Here is a 20,876-nt window from a genome sequence, read left to right on the forward strand (position 1 = left end):
CGGGCAAGGCCGCGGCGGCCCAGGGCGACGCCGCGGCCGCCGACGCCGCGCGGCGCGTCGCCGCGCACCTCGCGGCCTTCGTGGGCCGCGTCGCCGCGCGCGGCTCGGACGCGCCCGCGGCGCCGTGGGACGACGGCGACGTCGAGGCCGCCGTGGCCCTCTGCGACGAGGCGCGCGACGGGCCCGTGCGGGGCCACGGCACCGTCGCCGTCTGGGCGCTGCTGCGGCGCGTGGAGCACCGCGGCGCGGCCGCGCGCGGCGGCGCGGCCGCGCGCGTCCTCGCGGGCCTCGGCCTGCGCCGAATTCAACCACTGGTTTGGGTGGTCCTGACCAAACTTGAGAATTCTCTAGCTCGGTCAAATCGAAGTCGATTCGGCTGATTTTTGGACGAATCGATTGCTCTCGTCGAGTTCTCGAAGCACGGCCGAAGAATCTGGCGCAATCCGCTCAATTACGCGCACATTGAAGTCGGGTTGAAGATTTGAATTCTACGCAGGCCTCGGCGCCGCGGCGCGCGACGTGAGCGACGCCGTCGCCCTCGCGGCGCTGGCGCTCCTCGCGCGGGACCCCGACGGGTCCGCCGAGGTCGTCGAGGCCGGCGGCCTGCCCCGGCTCTGCGAGGCCGCGACGCGCGCGCAGGCGGCCGCGCGCGTGTCGCAGAAGCCCGACGTCACGAAATTCGTCCGCGTGCGCTGCCTCGCCGTCGCGGCGCTCTACGCCATCGTCTGCTCCGGCGCGGCGTCCGAGGACCGCATCGCCGCCCTCGACGACCTGCCGACGCCCATCATGTTCCTGTTGGCCGCGGACGGCGCGCCCGAGGCCGCGGCGCCCAAGCCCGCGGCGCGGCGCCCGCTCGACGACGACGCCGCCGCCGGCGAGCGCGCGTCCCTCGCCCTGGCGCTCAAGTCCGGCGCCGTGCTCCTCGCCGTGGCCATGTGCCAGCAGTCGCAGCGCCAGCGCGCGTCGCTCGCGCGGCACGCGTCCGACGCTGTGCGCAAATCAACCACTGGTTTGGGACGTCGGGGCCAAACTTCAGAACTCTCTAGCTCGGTCAAATCGAAGTCGATTTGGCTGATTTTTGGACGAATCGATTGCTCTCGTCGATTTCTCGAAGCGCAGCGGAAGTGCTCGTGTCGAAACATTCAAATACGCGCACATTGAAGTCGGGTTGAAGATTTGATTTCCACGCAGGTCCGACGGCGCGCTCGAGGCCATGGTCGCGGACCTCGCGCGCGTCTCGGGCGGCTTCCTCGCCGCCGAAGACGTCGGCGCCGACGCCTGGGCGACGCCCCGCGCGGCGACGCTGTCCGCGTCCGTGCGGGCCATCGTGCTCCTCACGACGGGCCCGACGGCGCGGCGGCGCCTCGGCGCGGACGCGCGCCTCGTGGGCGCGCTCGCGCGCGTCGCCTACCACGGCGAGACCTTCCGCGGCGGCGGCGGCGGCGACGTCGCCGGCGGCGTCCGCGCGGTCACCGAGGACGCGTTCCGCGCGCTGCTCAACCTCTCCGTGGAGCCGTCCGCGCGCGTCGCCATCTGCGCCAAGGCGCTGCCCCTGCTCCTCCGCGTCGCCCGGTACGACGCGGCGCCGGACTTTGGATCGCCGGGCCGCGGCGCCGACTTCGGCGACTTCGGGCGCGCCGTGCTCGCGAACCTGCTCAGCGACGCGCCGTGCCGCGCGGCGCTCTACCGGCGCCGGCCGGCGTCCCGCGACCGACGTTCGAGAGATTTGTGGACCGGGACGACGATCGCGACCGACGCGCGCGGTAGGCACCAGCTCGCGGAAGCGTCCGCGGGCGTCGCGGGCCAGCGCGCGCTCGTGGAGCGCAAGAAGCGGCTGGGCTGGGGCGGCGCGGGCGGGTGCGACGAGCCCTTCCGCGTGGCCTTGGACGACGGCGACCCGCTCGTGCCGCCGCGCGTCCACGCGCTCCTCCCTGTGCCGAAACCAACCACTGGTTTGGGGGGTCCCCACCAAACTTGAGAATTCTCTAGCTCGGTCAAATCAAAGTCGATTCGGCTGATTTTTGGACGGATCGATCGCTCTCGTCGAGTTCTCGAAGCACAGTGAAAGAATCTGGTCCAAATCGTTCGAATACGCTCACATTGAAGTCTGGTTGAAGATTTGGTTTCGGCACAGGCTCCTCCGCGGGTCCGCGACGAACCTGTGGCAGGCCGCGGGGTCGCCGCTCGAGGAGGCGAACGCGACGCTCCGTTCGACGCGGCTCCTGGGCGGCGGCGCCGAGGACCCGAGCCGCTGGCGGCCGCCGATCAACCGCTTCGTGGGCGTCGACGACCCCGCGCGGCCGCGGCCGCCGAGCCGCGCCGCGGCGTCGCCGGGGCCCCTCGCGAGGCTCGACCGGCCGCCGGCCGTCGCGCTCTTCGACGACGGCGCGTCGCGCGAGGGCGGCGACTCCCGCGCCGTGAGCGACCTCGGCTCGCGCGACTCCGCGCCGCGGCGGCCCCGCGCGGGCGAGGCGGGCCGCCTCGCGCGGTCGCTCGGCCGGCCCGGCGACGCGGTCGCGCGCCTCCAGCGCGAGCAGGCGCGGGACGCCGCCGGGGGCCTCGACGACTCGTCGACGACCAAGGGCAAGAAGCTCGCCGCGGCCCTGGCCGAGGACGAGGCCGCGGCGGGCGCGCGCGCGGGCCGGCCCGCGGCCGCGGGCGCCCGGGGGCCCGCGGCGTCCTGGGTCATGCTGTCGCCCACGGAGACGGCGGAGCGCGAGTGGTTCCACTTCGCGGGCGACGGCCGGCGGCGCACGCTCGGCGGCGACGCGCCGCGGCTCGCCAAGTGGGGCCGCGTCGCCGGCAGCCGCGTCTGCGACGGCATGTTCAGCGAGCGGCGCTGGGACCCGGACGACCGCGAGGACGAGGGCGGCTTCTACTTCTACCACCGGCCCAAGACGCCCTGCGCCGCGTCGGCGCCGTCGTCGCTGCTCCACCTGCCGCCGCCGGACGCCGTCGCCGCGCTCGGGCCCGGCGCGCTCCGCGACGGCCCGGGCCTCGGCGCCGCGCCGCCGCCCGCGGCGCCGCCCGCGGTCCTGCCGCCGTCGGCGCCGCGGCCGCCGGACGCGCCGCGGCCGCCGGACGCCCGGGCCGGCGCGCCCGGCGCATGCGGCGCCGCGCCGCCGCCGGGCCACGTCGCGCCCAGGGCAGCACAAGAGAGCGAAATTCCCAACTTCAAAGGCTCTGATCTCGGCCATTTTCCACTCGTTTCGGCTGATTTTTGGACGAGCGATCATCTCTCGGAACGGTCTCGAAGCGTGGATGTTTTTTTTGTTACGCACGCGCGCGGAACACTCACGTTGAAGCGACGTTGAATCACTCTTGTGCTGCCCAGGTCGCGCCCGCGCCGCTCACGCTCGTCACGGGCCAGCCGCCCGAGCCCGGCGACGACGCGCCGAGCGACGCCGACGAGTCCGACGAGGAGGAGCCCTTCGTGCTCGAGGGGTCGACGTTCAACCAGCGCCAGTACCAGACGCGCGACTGCGTCTTCGAGGACACGGACAAGGTCTGCGACGGAGCAGGAAAAGAGTGATTCAAGTTCTCTTCAACATGAGTGTTCCGCGCGCGCGCGTTCCGGAAACAGCATCCACGCGTCGAGAGCGCTCCGAGAGATGATCGCTCGTCCAAAAATTAGCCGAAACGAGTGGAAAACGACCGAGATAGGAGCCTTTGAAGTTGGGAATGTCGCACCCTTTTCCTGCCCAGGTCTGCGAGGCCGCGTGCGCGGGCGACTGGGCCAAGGCGCTCGAGCAGCGCGCGTTCGCGACGTGCGTCGCGTCCGCGGAGCGCGAGGTGGCCACGGCCGAGGGCCGCCTCCACGCCGCCGCCGTGCGGAAGTCGGAGGAGCGCGCCGCGGCGCTGGCGCTGGCCAAAGAGGCCGCGGAGCGCCGCGCGGACGAGGACGACGGCGACGACGACGACGACCTCGACAGCTTCGAGCGCGAGGCCAAGGAGCGCGACGCCTTCAAGGACGTGCCCGACGAGGTCCACGTGCCGCCGCCGCCCGCGCCGCCCGCGGAGCCCGACGCGGTCTTCGCGGCCGTCGCCGCCGCGCTGTCGCGGTCCGACTTCCGCAAGATCTGCTACCTCTTCGACCACTACTGCGCGCTCCAGGCCCTCGGCGCGCCGAAGAAGGCGGCGCGCCGGAGCAGCCGGGGCGACCGGGGCGACGACGACGCCGCGGCGGCCGCCGCGGGCGGCGACGACGACGACGCCGCGTCGCGGAGCTCGAGCTCGTCGTCCGACGACGACGGCGGCGACGACGCCGCGCCCAAGGGCGGCGACCTCTTCTTCCTCCACGAGCAGCACCTCCTCGCCTGCCTCGGCGACCTGGGCGTGCTCGGCCAGGCGACGGCCGCGCAGGCGCGGCTCGCCGACGCGCAGGCGCGGAGCATCTTCCAGCTCGCGACGGGCACGCAGGCGACGCGGCGGCGGGGCAACGTCACGGCGACGACGACCTTCCTCCCCGGCGCGGACCGGGGCGGCCTGGGCCTCGCGCCGAGCCAGCGCGGCGGCCAGGGCGTCATCCTCGGCAACGCCGCGGCCGCGGCCGTCAGGGCAGCACAAGAGAGCGACATTCCCAACTTCAAAGGCTCCTTTCTCGGTCGTTTTCCACTCGTTTCGGCTGATTTTTGGACGAGCGATCATCTCTCGGAACGGTCTCGAAGCGTGGATGCTTTTTCAAGAACGCGCGCGCGCGGAACACTCACGTTGAAGCGACATTTAATCTCTCTTGTCCTGCCCAGGCGGCCGTGCTCCCGGGCTTCGAGGTCGACCGCGAGCATAGCGTCGCGCACCCGGGCGGCCCCGGCGGCGGCGACGACTCGCAGGACGACGCGAGCCACGGCGACGCGTCGACGGTGGGGTCGCTCGCGTCGCCGGACCCCCGGAACCGGCCCGCGGGCTCGTTCGACGACGCGCCCGGGACGACGACGACGACGACGACGGCGACGACGGCGACGACGACGGCCCCGCCGTCGACCCGTCGCTCGTCGCGGCGGCGGCGCTCGCCGAGGGCGGCGGCGGCGGCCTCATCACCGCGAGCCGCCGCGCGTCCGCCGCGCGACCGCCGAGCGCCGAGGGCACGCCCGACGGCTCCGAGGCCGGCGACGACCGGCCCGCGGAGCGGAAGAAGAAGAAGACCAAGGCCGAGCGCCAGGCCGAGGCCATGCTCAACTTCGCCATGTCCACCGCGGGCATGGGCGGCGGCCGCGACCGCGCCGCGTCGGGCGACGTCGACCGGGCCGCGCCGCCGCGGCTCGACCGGGCCCGGTTCGTCGAGGTGCTCGTGCGCGTGGCCCTGCAGCTCTACATGGGCCTCAAGCCGCCGCCGCGGCCCGCCAAGGCCATGGCCATGCTGCTGCAGCAGGTCGCGCTCCGCGCGCCCCGGGCCGCGCTCGAGCCGCGCGACGGCTTCCGGTCGTCGCTCTCAGGGCAGCAAAAGGGTGATTCAACGTCGCTTCAACGTGAGTGTTCCGCGCGCGCGCGTTCCGGAAAAAGCATCCACGCTTCGAGGCCGTTCCGAGAGATGATCGCTCGTCCAAAAATCAGCCAAAACGAGTGGAAAACGGCCGAGATAGGAGCCTTTGAAGTTGGGAATTTCGCACCCTTTTGCTGCCCAGGTCGCTCTTCTACACGCGGGACGTCGAGCGGGGCCTCGGCGCCCACACGCGCGAGCTCCAGCGCCTCTTCGTGAGCCTCTCGACGAGCGACGACGACGCGAGCCACGTCCGCGCGCACGTCCGCGGCCGCGCGCGAATCACCCCTTTTGCCCGACGTCCGCGCGCGCGCGATCGAGCGGTCCGGACCGCGGCTAGAGGACACGCGAGAAGCGCGCGCGACGCGTCGAACCATCGGCTCCGATGCGACCGAGCTCGAGAGTCCCGGAGCGCGGCCCCGACGTCGACGCGCGACGGTCGACGCCCGCGCAGGTCAACGGCCACCTGTCGCTCGAGAAGTGGCTCGCGTTCCTCGAGGACGCGGACCTGGACCGCACGTCCTACCTGGACCTGCCGCCGGACGCGGCCTACCACGCCTTCTGGCGGTCGCGGCCCATCGCGCCGGACTCGCGGTCCGCGGACGAGGAGCCGGGGACGCAGCGCTACGTCGACTTCCTCGAGGCGCTCTGCCGCCTCGCCGACGCGGCGACCGTGCCGCCCCTCGTGCTGCGGACCCACCCCCTCGACGCGGAGCGGGCCATCGAGGACGAGGCGGCGAAGATCCGGCGCCTCGCGGACGAGGCCGCGGCCCGGGAGCGCGCGGCCAAGGACGCGGACCTGCCCGAGTTCCACGTGCCCGACGGCGAGGGCCCGGCGCTCGCGAACCTCGTCCACGGCCTCGTCGCGCAGGCCAAGGAGGACGGCGCCGCGGGCGACGACGCGGACGCGGCGCCGCCGGACGGCGGCGACGACGGCTCCGTCGCGTCGACGGCGAGCTCGAGCAAGGCGAGCAAGGCGAGGAGCCTCCTGAGCCTCAACGAGCCCCCGAGCGACAAGAAGCGCGCGCGGCTCCTCGCGCGGAAGCTCGACTACCTCCTGCGCTACCTCCTCTGCCGCGCGGCGCTCAAGCTCGAGGGCGGCGCGCTGCCGGGGCCCAAGCCCCTCTGCCTCGTGCCCAAGTACCTGTCCAAGGCCCAGCTCGACGACCCCAAGTCGCGGGCGACCTGGGCGCCGCCGCCGCCGCCGGGCTCCGAGGACGCGAGCGCGAAGAGCGCCGACAAGGCCGCGCCGCCGCCCTTCTTCTCCTTCGGGGGCACGCCGCCGTCGCCGGCGGGCAAGCGCGCGTCGCGCGACAAGGACCCGCGGCCGAGGAAGGGGTCCCGCGACGACAAGTAAGCCAAGAAAGGGGAGGCAGGTTGAAGTGCAGGTTGGTTGAAACGCACCTTGACCTGCGCGATCGACGAGCCATAGACGCCTGATGCGATGAAGCTCTGAGCGGTCTATCTCGTGTCTATTGAGCACGGGCCGCTTCGCGTCGAGCTCGATCGTGCAGTGCGCCGGCAGCAAGATCCCGGTCCGCGACGTAGGCTATGGATCAGCAGCTCCAGGTCGCGCGCGCGCGCTGGCGCGCCGCGGCCGCCGCGTTCGGCGTCCTCCTCATGCTCATCTCGCCTCTCTCGATTCTGCACTTGAGGAGAAAACAGAGAACCGATGACATCGTGCTCGCGTCGCTCGTGCAGCTCGACGACTTCGTCGCGTCCGCGGACGACGTCGAGCTCGAGACGCTCGTGCAGTTCGACGACCTCATCGACGACTTCGCCGCGTTGGACGCCGCCGCGGACGACGCCGCCGCCGCGGACGACGCCGCCGCGGACGACGCCGCCGCGGACGACGACGCCGCCGCGGACGACGACGCCGCCGCGGACGACGACAACCTCGCGCTCGCGAGCGCGACGGACGAGTACGCGACGACGGCGACGTGCGGCCAGCACAAGTCCCCGAACCACGACCGCGTGCCGGACTGCACGCACTGGGACCAGGGCAGCTGCGGCAACGCGTGCTGCGTCGCCGAGATAGACGTCGCTGGCGGCGTCGACGCGACGTACCTCGCGCTCAGGGCGTACCTGGAGTCCGGCGGCGGCGACGGCGGCTACGCCAAGGCGTCGAAGCGCGACGCGTCCGGCCACGTCTCCGAGGACGACCAGGGCGACTACCCGTTCGGCTTCGACCCGCCGCTGCCGTGGCGCTTCACGACGTCGGCGACGCACGCGACGTCCGGCGGTTACGTCGACGCGCTCTACTTGTCCGTCGGCGAGACCGGGAGCGGGTCCAAGGTGCGCATGTCGTCGACGAGCACGATCAACGGCGCGCTCGGCGACATGGGCCAGAACTACAAGAACCTCGCCTTCCTCTGCGATGGCCTGGGCTGGAGCGCGCCGACCATCAAGTTCGGGTGCGGGTACCGGTCGTAAAGCGCGTCGCGTGGCACGGGCGCTGTTCAGACCACGCGGGGGTTCGCGGGCCGGGACGCGCGAAGGCGCCGCCGGGTGGACTGCGAGGGACCGAGCTAGGCACGCACATGATGAAACATGACGAGGACCACAGCGCGGGACGTGCATCTTGCTGCCCGCCGTCGTCTCGCGACGGCGGCGAACCACGATCAGATCTCCTTCGTCGCCTACGCGAACTACACCCTCGTTCCCGGAGAGGAACTCGACCTCGACCGGTTCAAGGATGGCTTCCAGGACACGCTGCTCTCCTCGATATCGACCGGAGACGCGCAAAGCGCGCTCGACGACCGCGCGACCGGCACGTCGCTCGCGTCGGCGGCCATCGACGAGGCGTCGAGCGCGGCTGGCGACCATCACTGGAAGCACGGAGGTCGCGGTTACCGAAGCTCGCGCGACGACGGACGCGCTCGTCGTCGAGTGCCCCGCGGGGACCATTTCCGCCGCCGGCGAGAGCGACTGCACGCCGTGTTCGCGCGGGACGTACTCGGACGCTCTCGGCCAGACGAGCTGCAAGCTCGCGGAGCCCGGCACGTTCGTGCCCGTCGAGGGCGCCTCGGCCGCGACGCCGTGTCCCGTCGGGACGACGTCGGGTGCTGCGGCGTCATCTTGCGCACAGTGTCCGCTCGGCTACTACAGCAATCTCACCGGCCAGTCCTCGTGTCAGCTCTCCACGAGGCGCTCGAGCGGCACGCGGAATCGATGGTCCAGTTTCAGAAGCTCGAGGCGCGGGCGAACGACCCGACGCTGGAGAGCGTGCGGTTCCTCTACGAGGAGTTCAAACCGAGCTGCTTCATGTTCATGGTCTACGAGGTCTCCCGCCGCATCTTCCTCACGGGGTGCCTGTCCATGTTCGTGCCCGATTCCATCTCCCAGATCGCCATCGGGCTCCTCGGCAGCCTCATCTCCTACCGCGTCTTCAGCCACTACGAGCCCTACGTCGAGGAGGACGACGGGGTCGTCTCCGAGGTCGCGCAGACGGAGCTCGTCCTCGTGTTCTTCTACGCGCTGATGGTGTTCGCGACGGACAATCTCGAGCAGCACGACGGCGTCTTCTCGGGCAAGGTGTTCGCGAGCCTCCTCGTCGTGCTCCTCGCGTCCACGCTTCTCATTGCACTCTGGCTGATCATCCTCGCGAACTTTAGCGGCGACGAGTTGCGCTCCTGCTTCGTGGGATCGCGGCGCGGCCTCCTCGACGTCGGCCGCGCGCTGTCGGGGCTGGTCACGCCGAGGAGCCCGAAGGACGGCGGCGGGGGGGACGTCCCCGTCGAGGCCGGCGCCGTCGAGGCGGAGGCCATCGCGCGGATCTGAAACCCTACTTGTATGTGAACTCCCACTGGCATCATCAAAATGGTCGCCGCCAAGAAACCCACCGCCAAGAAGCCCGCCGCCAAGAAGCCCACGGCGAAGAAGCCGGCCAAGAAGTAGACGCGCTCATCGCGTTCAAGACTTCCTGTGCGACGACGCACGACGACCGCCCGCTCTTTCCGAATCCCACGTTCCCCGGCGCGCAAGCAAGCAAGCACATACTAGTACACCCCCAGTACGTAATCCAAATTAGCGCCTGACGAACTTGAACGAACGAACGAAAGAACAACCAGTGGCATGTTAATCCCATGTATGCACCGTTTGTTTCTACCTCCCCGATGCGCCCGAGAGAGGGAGACCCGGGCGCTCCTGGGGGAGGCGCGCCGTTCGAAGCGAAAGGGGCAGGCGGCGTTTAGCGCCGGTGGTCATCGCCCCCGGACGAAGGTGGAGAAGGTCATGCCGTCGGGCGTGTCCGGCCGGTACTCGAAGGGCGAGCGCACGAGCGTCGTGTCGAAGCTCGGCGACCGGAAGGACGCGTCCCGGGCCGGCCGCGCGCCGGCCGCGCGGGCCGCCGCGTCGACCTTGGCCTCGAGGTCCGCGACGTCGTCCGCGACGTCGTCGCCGCGCTTGAGCCGCGCGCGCGACGCGCGGAGCTGGCCCCGGACCTTCTTCACGTAGGCCGCGTCGACCTCGGAGGCGGCGACCAGGCAGGCCTGGCCGGAGACGTCGTCGCTCCCGCGCACGTAGGGCACGGCGAGGTAGTCGAGGAGCTCGGGCGCGCCCGGGAAGAGCACGTTGTCCGCGACGACGAGCGCGCCGTCCGCGAGGAGCCCCCGCGCCCGCAGGGCCTCGAGGTCCCGCGCGTAGTCGGGCTTCCAGTGGTCCATGAGCACGGCGTCGAAGGGCGCGCCGAGCCGCGGGAGCACGTCGGACGCGTTGCCGAAGACGGCGTCGACGCGGCGCAGCGTCGCCGCGTCGAGCGCCTTCGCGCGGATGCGCAGCGACGCGTCGTAGGTGGTGCGGTCGACCTCGATGGTCGTCAGCGTCGCGTCGCGCGGCATGGACCGCGCGAGGCGGATCGACATGTAGCCTAAAAACGTGCCGATCTCCAACACGCGCCGCGGCCGCTTCCGGCGCACCGCGGCCTCGATGAGGTCGCCCTTCGCGGGGCCCATGTTCATCATCCAGCTCGTCTCCGCGCACCGGTCCATGGCACCGAGCACGGACGCCGCGTCGCCCGGCGTCGCGTACTTGTCGACGAAGAACTCCATGTCGTCGGAGGTCCAGAGCTGCCACATGGCCGACGCCGGCGCACCGACGATCGACGGCGCCGCCGCGAGGAGGCGGCGCCGACCGATCGGCACGCGCGCGGCCATGGCGAGGGCGGCGACGGCGACGGCGCGCACGTGCGGCACCACCATCGTCAGTGATCGATTGTGCACACCAAAGGCTCAGCAACTTGGCGTTCAACCAGCCGTCGGCGCGGCTATGCGCGCGGATGTTCCGCTCCGCGCGCGGTTCCCCGACCTGCGCGGCGTCGTCCCTAGCTGACGTGGTTTATCGGTGGCGGCGCGCGGCGCGCGCGGCGCCGCGCCGCCCGTCGCCGCCGGCCGTCGGTCCGCGCGGCGGCGGCGGCTTTCCGCGGCTCCCTAGAGGAGCGACATGGACGTCATGGTCATGGACTGGACCTCGTCGGCGAAGGCCTCCTCGGTGATCTCCTCGATGATGGCGTCCATGGACATGGTCTGGTTGATGACGGCCGTGCAGATGATCTTCTTGACGCCGAAGGCGACGTCCTCGAGCTTGCAGACCTCGGACCACTTGAGGCCCTCGCGGACGAAGGTGGACTTGATCTTCTTGAAGAGCTCCTCGAGGTCCTGCTCCGCCTCCCAGGGCTTGATCTCGAGCGCGCACAGTGACCGCTGCGCGACCTCCTTCTTCGCGAGCTTGGCCATGGCCTTGGCCTTGGCCTCCTCGAGCTTTTTGGCGGCCGCGGCCTTCTCCTCCTCCGTCTGCTCCTCGTCGTCGCCCCAGAAGTCGTCGTCGTCGTCCTCGGCGGCCGGCTCGGCCGCCTTGGGCGCGGGCGCGGGCGCGGCCTTGGGCGCGGCCTTGGCGGCCTTGGGCGCCGGCGCCGGCGCCGCGCCGCCCGAGGACCCGGCGACGAGCGCCAGGCACTTGACGCCCGTCAGCGCCGCGATGTGGATGTACCAGCGGTAGGCCTGCGGGAACTTGCCCGCGTCCGGCAGCGAGATCTTGCCGAAGACCTCGACGTCCGCGGGGCTAAAGGCGTAGCCGGACACGTACGAGTGCGTGAGCATGAACGCATCGACTTCCTCGACGGTGGAGAGGCCCATGGTTGCTGGCGGTGGTGTTGTCGGCGGCGTCGGCGGCGTTTTAGGCGATGCTTGATGGCCCGGGGTGTGCAGCGACACGCGACGCTCGACGATGGAGGCCTCGATGGTCGCCCGGCCTCGTCGGATCACGCTCGCGTCGCGACGCGGCCTGGCGGAGCCCTGCTAGTGCGACGACGCGTCCCGGCGCCGCCACGAGCCGCGAGGTAAGGGTCGCAGGGCGCGCCGCCGCGGCCGGGCCGCGCGTTGGTCTTCCAGCCGCGGCCGCGGCGGCCTGGCGCGCCGAGCCCGAGGGCCCCGGCCCTTGATTATCCTGGGCGCGTCGCCCGTCGCCCGGCGGCGTCGGCGACGCGCCCGCGGCCGGTCTTCTCGTCAGGGCTGCCGCCGGCTGCCGCCGCGCTGGGGCAGCCCCGCGCGGGGGCTCAGCGCCGCCCAAATTCCCGTCAACGAAGATGCGCTCCCGTCGAAGCGCGGGCGCGCCGCCAAAGCTTACAATCCACTTGAACTAGCTTTTCTTCTTTGGGCTCGTTTGATGTCGTTCGGGGCTTTGCCTGACTTGTCTTTGGGTTGCAGTCAAAGGCTGCCGATCCTCTGGGGCTGATGATGCACGCGATTTCGTCGCAGTTTGTGGATCTTTATTCAAGGTTCCAGTTGTCATCTTCACGAGCCAGAGCTTCGCTGGGCGCGTCGCACGTAACTGCAACTTTGGCCTTGAAGTTGGGAACCGCGAACAGTGAAGCGCGATAATCAACCCAGCCGAGCTGCTCGACGCATTGATCCGATCTTTGCGTAGAATGGCGCCCGCCCGCCCCCTTCTCGTCCTCCTGCGCCTCCTGACGCTCCCCGCGGCCGCCTTCGTGTCCCCCGCGGCCAGCGCGACCAAAAAATTGGCCCCGTTGTGCGCGCAGAACAAAGATTCGCCGGAACGGGATCCGATCACGGCGCGCGCGGCCTTCGACGCCCTGTCGGCCGACGCGACGACGGACTCGCTCCTCCGGGGCCTGCGGGAGCGCGCGGAGGAGATGCGGCGCGCCGAGCGCGACGAGGCGCGGCGCGAGGAGATGCGCGCGACGGCGCTCGACCACGCGTGGGTCGTGCTCTTCCGGGGCGACGAGTCCGGCGACGGCATCCACAGCCTGTCGAGCAACGGCCGCGAGATCGTCCTCGCCTTCGAGGCCGCCGACGAGGCGCGGCGCTTCGCCCTCGTCCTGCGGGCCCAGGGCTTTTTCGAGCCGACGCCGCACCGCATGGAGATGTCCGCGCTCGAGCTCTTCTGCGAGAGCGACGAGCGCGTCTCGCTCCTCCAGATCCCCAAGGGCACGTGCATCGTGCCCCCGGACGAGACCGTCGACGACGTCGAGTTCACGCCCAGCGCCGCGGCCGCCGCGGCCGCCGCCGACGGCGAGGGCGGCGTGCTCACGGACGCGCAGCTCGCCGAGGCCCGCCAGCGCCTCGAGCTCCTCTTCAGGTGAAGCCGGGGACCGCCGCGTCGCCGCGGGGTTCTCCGCCCCGCGGCGCCGCGGCGCCCCCGCGAGGCCCGCGCGCGGAAGCGCGCGGCGCCCGCTCGCCGCGCTCGTCCGTAACTGGAATTTGCTTGATTTCCGAGGTCTTCGCCCGCGGCGTCGGCGTCCCGCGCCAGCGGGGTCGCGTTGCGGAGGACGTCGCGGCGCGGCGAAGGACGAGTTCGGCGAGGCGTCCGAGGTGCGAGGCGCCGGCTCGTCCGAGGTCTCGTCCGGCGCGCCGGCCGCGGCCTCGAGTCGATCGAGGACTCGATCGCTTCGGGTCTTCGCCACAAAGCCACGATGCCCGGCCAGGCGCCCCCGGCCCTCCGCGCCCCCGGCGCCCCCGTGGGGCCGGCCCTCCGCGCCCCCGGCGCCCCCGTGGGGCTCTACAACGAGGGCGCGACGTGCTACCTCAACGCGCTCCTCCAGCTCCTCTTCATGCTCCCCGTCCGCGAGGCGATCCTCAAGTGGCGCCCGGACGAGTCCGACGACGCGTCCGGCGACGACGCGTCCGGCGACGACGCGTCGCCGCCGGCCGCGCCGAGCGCGGATCTGAAGATCACGGGCGAGCTCCAGCGCCTCTTCGCGCGCCTCGTGCTCGGCGACGCGCGCGCGGCGTCGACGCGCGACCTCGTCGCGGCGTTCGGCTGGTCGGGCGCCGAGGCGCTCGAGCAGCAGGACGTGTCCGAGTGCCTCAACGTCCTCTGCGACCGGGGCTTCCACGGCTCGGCGCGCGCGGCCCTCGACGAGCTCTGCGGCGGGACGACCGTGACCGTGCTCGAGCGCAAGGACGGGACGCGGCCGCCGCGGTCGGGCGAGCCCGCGCCGCCCGGCGTCCGCGACGGCGGGGAGCGCGCGGCGAAGAGAGGGGGGGGGGGGGGGACACGCGCGTCCCGCGTCGCGGAGCGCGGGCGGGATCGGAGCTCGACCGCAGGTCAAGTTCCTCGAGCTCCACCTCGGCCTCGACCGGCCGACCGTCGAGGCCGCGCTCGCCGCGTACTTCGCGGGCGACGACCCGCGCGGATTCCCACCCGACTTCGATGCGAGCGTCTTCGAGGCGTTCCGCCGTGCTTCGAGAGCTCGACGAGGGCCATCGATTCGTCCGAACGCGAGCCGAATCGACGCCGACGAGAGAGTTCTCGAGCGCGGCGGGTTTCCCCCGGACCGGTCGTTGGACCCCACGCAGGCGACGACGTCGAGGTCGACTGCGCGGCGACGGGCGAGCGCGTCGCCCACTCGAAGCGCGAGGCGATCGCGTCGCCGCCCGGCGCGCTCTTCCTCACGCTGAAGCGCTTCGCCATGGACTGGGACGCCATGGACCGCGTCAAGGACGAGCGGCCCGTCGACGTGCCCGCGCGGCTCGCGCTCGGTGGCGCGGACTACGGCCTCTGCGGCGCGCTCCTCCACGTGGGCACCTGTGCCGAATTCAACCACTGGTTTGGGTGGTCCTGACCAAACTTCAGAATTCTCTAGCTCGGTCACATCGAAGTCGATTCGGCTGATTTTTGGACGAATCGATCGCCCTCGTCGAGTTCTCGAAGCAGAGTCGAAGAGCTCGCATCGAAACTTTCAAATACGCTCACATTGAAGTCGCGTTGAAGATTTGAATTCGGCACAGGTGGGCACGACGCACGCGGGCCACTACGAGGCCGAGGTCAAGGACCTGGCCACGGGCGCGTGGTGGACCTTCAACGACGACGCGTGCGGCGCCGTCGACGCGGACGGGAGCCGCCGCGCGGACGGCACGTCGGCCTACGTGCTCGTCTACCTCCGCGGGGACGTGCTCGACGAGCTCGCCGAGGACCGCGAGGACGCCGTCGACATGGGCCTGAGCGCCCAGGGCGTGCCCCGGGCGCTCAAGGACGAGATCCTCGTCGAGAACGCGGTGCTCCGCGACGCCGCGGCCGCGGCGGCCGCGTCGCGCGCGACGCTGGCCGTCGACGTGCGACTCTTCCCCGGCGCGCGGACGTGGCGGTCGGCGTGGCCCCGCGACGTCTCCGCGGCCGAGGCGCTCGCGGACGCGCGCGCGGCGCTCCTCGGCGACCGCGACGGCGACGCGCCGGAGGTCGAGTGCCGGCTGCGGGCCTGGGACGCGTCCCGGGCCTGCGGCTTCGGCGCGCCGCTGCCCGAGCGCGGCGCCGCGGCGGACGCGGGCGGCGGCGACGCCTGGGTCCTCGAGGTCCGCGACGTCGCGGGCCCGGCCTTCCGGGCCTGGGACCCGTCGTGCCTCGCCGTCGTCGTCGTCGACGTCGGCGGCGAGGCCGACGTCGCCGCGCCCCTCCCCGACCTCCGCGCGACGGACGCCGTCGCGGACCTCCGGGCCGCGGCCGCGCGCGCGCTCGGCGCCGGCCGCGCGCTCGCGGCGCCGCGGCCCGCCGGCCGCGGCGACTGGCTCCTCGACGACGACGCCGCGCTCCTCGGCGACGCGCTCCCGGCGCCCGACGGCCGCGGCGACGTCGTCCTCTACGCCGCGGGCGACGCGGCCGCGCTCGCGGCCTACGTCGCCGAGCTCGACGCGCCCGCCGCGTCCGCGGCCTGCGCGCTCGAGGCCTCCGACTCCGGCTCCGACTCCGACGGCTCCATGCCCGACATGCCGGGCCTCGAGCTCGCGCCGTCCGACGCCGCGGCCTTCCAGATCCGCCAGTAGGCGCCCGACCCGCCCCCGCGCCCGCGCCTCGCGGCGCGTCCGCCGGTGCGACCGCGCGCTCCCCAACCCCTGTTTGCGGAGCGTCCGCCGGTTCGACACCGCGTCCACGCGCTCCCGCACCGCCGTTAAGCCTAGTGGAACCAGAGCTTCAGCCGGTACGCGTCGACGCCGTTGAGGTAGTACTTGAAGAGCCGCTCGTCGCGCGCGAAGCCGAGCTTCTCGTAGAGCCCCAGGGCGACCTTGTTCGTGACCTCCGTCTCGAGCATGACCTCGTCGCAGCCGATCTCGCGCATGCGCTCGATGGACCGGCAGACGAGCGCGGTGCCGATGCCGTAGCGGCGGTACTTGTCGTTGACCGCGAGCATGGCGATGTAGCCCCGGTAGACGGCCTCGCCCATGGGGCTGTGCTCGAGCTCGGCCTTGCTCACGATGCAGGCCCGGTCTCGCCGCCGAGCTTCGCCAGCAGGCACAGGTTCGGCCAGTTCCGCACGAAGTAGCGGTACGTGAAGACGCTGTAGGGCTCGCTCAGGTCCTCGTCGACGAGCTTCATGACCTCGGGCAGCTGCGACTCGTCGACGTACTCGACCCAGTCCACGTTCGGGTGCCGCGACGCGCAGAGCTCCGCGCTCATGGCCCGCCGCCGCGCCTCGGCCGCCGCCAGCGCCTGCGCGGCCTCGGCGGCCTCGGCCTCGGCGAGCGCCGCCTCGGCGAGCGCCGCGCCCTTCTTCTTGCTCGGCTTCTTCTTCGACGGCATCGTCGCGCGCGCCGCGCGCCCGACGCTGCGGCGCGACGCGCCCGACGCTGCGGCGACCCACACCTCCCTCCTTCGTTGAGGGCAAGAAGAGCTTCAATAGACCATTACCGCCATCTCCTCCAGCTGCAGATGAGCTGCAGCCTCAATCGCCGCATCGCCGAACGGGAAAAGCACGCTACTTTTTAGCCCGGTCGTACTTGATCCGCACGACGCCCTTCTTGACCTTGATGCCGACGACCGTGTAGTCGCGGAGGGACCCCGTCGATTTGACGTGGGTCCCGCCGCAGGGGCACTGGAAGCCCGCGACGCCGACGACGCGCACCGTCGGGTCCTTGAAGACGGAAAAGTCGAAGTTCTGCTGGACCTTGTTGAGCTGCGCCTCGGCCCGCGCCTTCTCCATCATCTCGATCGTCGTCGCGATGTCCTCGTCGACCAGCCCCGCGAACTCGGCCTTCAGGCGCGCGACGAGCGCGTCGCGCTCCGCCGCGGGCACGTCCCCCTTGTACTCGACGTAGGGCGCGTCCAGAAAGTGGTAGCCCTTGGTCGGGGGCAGCGCGTAGCCCGCGCGGACCATCGCGCTGTCGACCATGTGGCCCGCCGTGTGGCACCGGCTGTACGCCTCGCGCGCGGCCGCGTCGACGGCGAGCTCGACGGCGTCGCCCACAGCAAAGGCGTCGGCGACGTCGACCGCCGCGCGGTGCACGACGACGCCCGTCGCGAAGTCGAAGCTGACCCGCTCGACGGCGGCCTCGCAGCCGTTCGCCGCGCTCCGGACGACGCCGACGTCCGAGGGCTGGCCGCCGCCCTGCGGGTGGAAGACGCTCACGTCGAAGACGAGATCCACGGCCGGCGCGCCGCCGGCGCCGGGCGCCGCGCGGCACGCGAGCACCGTCGCCGCGCAGCTCAGCTGAAAATTGCCCTCGTACGTGAGGTAGACGCGCTCCGTCGCCGGCAGGCCGGCCGCGTCGAACGCCGCGGGCGCGGGCGCCGCGGCGGCTGGCGCCTTGGCGGCCTTCGCGGGCGCGGCTTTGGTATTGCCGTTTTTCGCGGCTGGCGCATTCGCCGCCTTGGCTGCCGGCGCTGGCACCGGCGCTGGCGCCGCACCGCCTTGGCTGCCGGCGACGCAAAAGAAGTCCGTCAAGACGGCCAGCTCCTCCATCGCTGCGCACGAGATGCCAGGCGCAGGACCACTCTAGCTCGCTGAGGGGCAGCAAAGCAGGTCTCGCTTGACTTCAACTTTGACTTCAAGTTGAAGGTCGAATCGAGCCGGGGGCTGCCCGACCGAGAGCGCGCTCCGCGAGATGGTCGGCACGCCCATGCTGGGCGTCGAAGCACCGCGGTCCTTGCAGGCAGGCGTCGATTACGAATTCACGGTGGGCGGGTGCGAACGGGGGCGGCGGGCATCCGGGGCCGGGCGGGGGGTCCCCGGCGGGATGGGCGGGCGGGCCGCGTCAGAGGGAGTTGCCGCGGTCGAGGTCCGCGTGGGCCTGGTCGTCGATGGTGACGAAGCAGCGCTCGACCCAGGAGAGCTCCTCGACGGCGGTCGAGAGGCCGACGCGGAGGTCGTGCGTCTCGGAGACCTTCATGTCGTTGGCGACGATCATGCCGAGCTCGACGATGAAGTTGGGGCCGAAGTGGTAGGCGCGGATGGTGCCGAGGACGAAGCCGCCGTGGAACTTGGACGCGAGCTTGGAGAGCTCGCGGAGCTGGTCGGGCTCCGCGCCCTTGCCGACGATCTGCTCGATGTGGTCCCGGGCGATGTCCCACCAGGCCATGATGATGTAGATGGAGATGGCGATGGCGCCGCCCGGGTCCGCCCACCAGAGCGACGGCGCGAGCGACGCGACGCCGCACGCGACGACGGCGACGGAGTTGGACATGACGTCGTTCGCGTGGTCCTCGGCGAGGGCCAGCGCCGTCGACGACCGCTCGGCGACGGCGGCGCAGTAGGCCCAGAGCCAGGCCTTGGACAGGATCGTCGCGCCGAGGGACGCGAGCGTGTCGAACGACACGTCGAGCGGCGGCGGCGCGCCCGTCGCGCCTGAAAAAGGGCGAGTCAACGTCGCTTCGACGTGCGTGTTTCCCGCGCGCGCGTGCCGGGAAAAGCATCCACGCTTCGAGACCGTCCCGAGAGACGATCGCTCGTCCAAGAATCAGCCGAAACGAGTGGAACACGACCGAGCTCGGAGCCTTTGAAAGGTTGGGACGTTCCCGCCCCGCGTCGCGCCCTCGACGACGGAGCCGCCCGCGTCGTAGATGACCCCCAGGCTCCCCACGGCCATGAGCATGGCGCAGACGATGACGCCCACGGGCTCGAGGCGGCTCCGCCCCGCCGGGTACTCCTCGTCCGCCGCGAGGTGCGCCTTGCGCTCGACGACGAAGAGCACGAGCGTCTGCGCGAGGTCGAGGCACGAGTCGACGAGCGACGCGAGCACGGCGAGCGAGCCCGACGTGAGCACGTTGTAGAGCTTGACGCAGGTCAGCGCCACGTTGATCCAGAGGCTCAGCCGCGTGCACCGCGCCACGTGGGACTTCAGGACGTCGCCGTCGCCCGGGCGCGCCGCGACCGCGGGCGCGGCGAGGGCGAAGACCCGCGCCTTCCACGCCGGCTCGCCGCCGTCCGGCGCCGCGTCCTCGTCGTCGCCGTCGTCGTCGCCGTGGTGGCCCACCTCGATGGACGTCTTCATCGTCTTGGCCAGGGAGTGCTGCACCGGCGCATCCTTGCGGCTGAAGGACGAGAACGTCTCGACGCTCACGCGCCGCGTGTTCCCCGGCGCCGCGGGGACGTCGTCCTCCGTCCGCACGCTCCCGTAGGCGCCCGCCGCCAGTTCCATGGTCGCGCGGGGTGGGGGCAGCCGACCCGAAGCGAAGCGATTCAATTCTCGGCCGACGTTGTCGACAACATGAGGACCGAGCGGCGCGCGACGTCGCCAACCCGAGCAGACTTCCGAGCAGCGCCTTCGCAACGCCAAGCCTACTCCAGACGCGAGTCGCTTCGCGGCCGACGTTGCCAGTTAGGTCCAGCCCCCGGGCTCGCCGGAGAGGGGGACGGCGTCGTCGATGTCGTCGAGCTCCGAGGTGTAGAAGGAGGACCCGCGGCGCGAGAGCTGCTGGATGAAGGTCGGCTTCGACGGCGGGGCGTCGCCCGGCTCCTCGTCCGGGTCGTCGAGGATCGCGGACGTGGACGACGAGCAGAGGACGAGGCCCGCGTCGCAGGAGATCTGGCCGTCGTCGCGGTCGCCCGACGACGCGCAGAAGACGGACGCGCCGCCGCGCGGCTCGACGACGGAGAGGTCGATCTCGTGGGGCAGGAACGCGTCCTCGGGCCCCGACACCGGCCGCGCGGGCGCCGACGCCCAGGCCGCCTCGCGGCGCGCGACGTCCGTGACGCGCTCGATGACCAAGGGCCGCTCGGGCGCGGACGCGGACCGGCCGCGGTCGCCGCGCGGGTCCTCGCGCTCGTCCGCGGACCCGTCGAGCGCCGCGTCGACGCGGAGCTCGGGCAGGTCCGAGTAGCGCCGCGCGAGGGGCACGTCGCCCGCGGGGTGCCTGTCGACGGAGTAGCGCTCGATGGCCTCGCGCTCGCGCCGCGCGAGCTCGCGCGCGTGCGCCTCGTCGCGGCGCCGGAGCGCGACGTCGCCGGCGGCGCGCTGCGCGGCGAGGGCCGTCGCGTGGGCCGCGCCGAGCGCCCGCTCCCGGTCGTCGAGGGCCGCGCGGAGCGCCGCGCCGTGCGCGGCGTCGCGGTCCTCGCGGGACCGCTCGTGCGCCGCGACGAGCTCCTCGGCGTCGCGCTCGTGGCGCCGCGCCTGGCCCTCGAGGTCGCGCGCGTGGCGGTCGTGGAGCGCCGCGAGCTCCGCGCGCGCGCGGTCCGCGATCGTGCGCTCGACCTGCTTGCGCTCGCGGCTGTGGTCGTAGTCGCGGTCCCGCAGCATGCGCTCCGCGGCCGCGGCGCGCGCCGCGTCGGCCGCGGCGTGCGCGGCCGCGGCCGCGGCGAGGGCGTCGTGGCGGAGCAGCGCCTCGTAGAGCTCGTCCTCGTGGGTCGCGACGACGGCCGCGACCGCGCGCTCGTGGCGCCGGGCCGACGCCGCGCGGTCCGCGTCGCGCCGCTTCTCCGCGGACGCGCGGTCCGCGTCGCCGCGGCGCCGCTCGCCGTCGAGGGACCGCTCGAGGGCCCCGACGCGCTCCGCCGCGGCGTCCTGCGCCGCGGCGACGGCCGCGGCGGCCTCGAGCCGCGCCGTGTCCCTCGTCGACCGCAGCGACGACTCGTGGTGCGCGGCGGCGGCCGCGAGCTCCGCGGCGTGGGCCGCCGCGGCGCGGTCCCGCGCGTCGCGCTCGCGGGCGACGAGCGCCGCGTGCTGCCCCGCGCGGC

The 20,876-nt window shown here is 72.4% G+C and overlaps 7 protein-coding genes across 7 annotated transcripts in view; 4 read left to right on the forward strand and 3 right to left on the reverse strand.

Annotated features, from left to right (window-relative positions):
* The window catches only part of AURANDRAFT_61380 (hypothetical protein), a gene marked incomplete at both ends in the record, with an annotated part of 8,964 nt that extends 2,131 nt beyond the window's left edge, over positions 1-6,833 (forward strand). Inside the window, 11 exons of the mRNA XM_009034905.1 lie at positions 24-314; positions 352-355; positions 497-980; positions 1,192-1,857; positions 2,135-3,134; positions 3,335-3,505; positions 3,706-4,551; positions 4,746-4,906; positions 5,074-5,418; positions 5,622-5,739; positions 5,931-6,833. Coding sequence (XP_009033153.1) covers positions 24-314; positions 352-355; positions 497-980; positions 1,192-1,857; positions 2,135-3,134; positions 3,335-3,505; positions 3,706-4,551; positions 4,746-4,906; positions 5,074-5,418; positions 5,622-5,739; positions 5,931-6,833 — 4,989 coding nt within the window. The remainder of the gene's footprint in view (positions 1-23; positions 315-351; positions 356-496; positions 981-1,191; positions 1,858-2,134; positions 3,135-3,334; positions 3,506-3,705; positions 4,552-4,745; positions 4,907-5,073; positions 5,419-5,621; positions 5,740-5,930) is intronic.
* A 194-nt stretch (positions 6,834-7,027) lies between these two features.
* On the forward strand, positions 7,028-7,909 carry AURANDRAFT_61381 (expressed protein; the record flags this gene model as incomplete). The annotated part of the gene is made up of 1 exon (XM_009034906.1): positions 7,028-7,909. One exon carries the CDS (start codon positions 7,028-7,030, stop codon positions 7,907-7,909), a length of 882 nt encoding a protein of 293 aa, XP_009033154.1.
* A 738-nt stretch (positions 7,910-8,647) lies between these two features.
* AURANDRAFT_61382 (expressed protein) lies at positions 8,648-9,256 on the forward strand (the record flags this gene model as incomplete). The annotated part of the gene is made up of 1 exon (XM_009034907.1): positions 8,648-9,256. One exon carries the CDS (start codon positions 8,648-8,650, stop codon positions 9,254-9,256), a length of 609 nt encoding a protein of 202 aa, XP_009033155.1.
* A 422-nt stretch (positions 9,257-9,678) lies between these two features.
* Positions 9,679-10,464, reverse strand: AURANDRAFT_61383 (hypothetical protein; the record flags this gene model as incomplete). Its single annotated transcript, XM_009035046.1, has 1 exon — positions 9,679-10,464. One exon carries the CDS (start codon positions 10,462-10,464, stop codon positions 9,679-9,681), a length of 786 nt encoding a protein of 261 aa, XP_009033294.1.
* Positions 10,465-10,902: 438 nt separating this feature from the next.
* On the reverse strand, positions 10,903-11,607 carry AURANDRAFT_61384 (hypothetical protein; the record flags this gene model as incomplete). The annotated part of the gene is made up of 1 exon (XM_009035045.1): positions 10,903-11,607. The coding sequence occupies one exon, from the start codon at positions 11,605-11,607 to the stop codon at positions 10,903-10,905; it is 705 nt and encodes a 234-aa protein (XP_009033293.1).
* Positions 11,608-12,368: 761 nt separating this feature from the next.
* Positions 12,369-14,558, forward strand: AURANDRAFT_70738 (hypothetical protein; the record flags this gene model as incomplete). Its single annotated transcript, XM_009034908.1, has 4 exons — positions 12,369-13,016; positions 13,419-13,940; positions 14,041-14,173; positions 14,293-14,558. 4 exons carry the CDS (start codon positions 12,399-12,401, stop codon positions 14,556-14,558), a joined length of 1,539 nt encoding a protein of 512 aa, XP_009033156.1.
* A 3,442-nt stretch (positions 14,559-18,000) lies between these two features.
* On the reverse strand, positions 18,001-19,011 carry AURANDRAFT_12227 (hypothetical protein; the record flags this gene model as incomplete). Its single annotated transcript, XM_009035044.1, has 3 exons — positions 18,001-18,548; positions 18,686-18,689; positions 18,745-19,011. Coding segments are annotated over 3 exons (819 nt in total), but the record flags the coding sequence as incomplete, so codon positions are not given.
* Positions 19,012-20,876: the final 1,865 nt, after the last annotated feature.

This window comes from Aureococcus anophagefferens (genome assembly GCF_000186865.1).
Source record: "Aureococcus anophagefferens unplaced genomic scaffold AURANscaffold_2, whole genome shotgun sequence".
In the NCBI taxonomy this organism is placed as follows: domain Eukaryota; class Pelagophyceae; order Pelagomonadales; family Pelagomonadaceae; genus Aureococcus; species Aureococcus anophagefferens.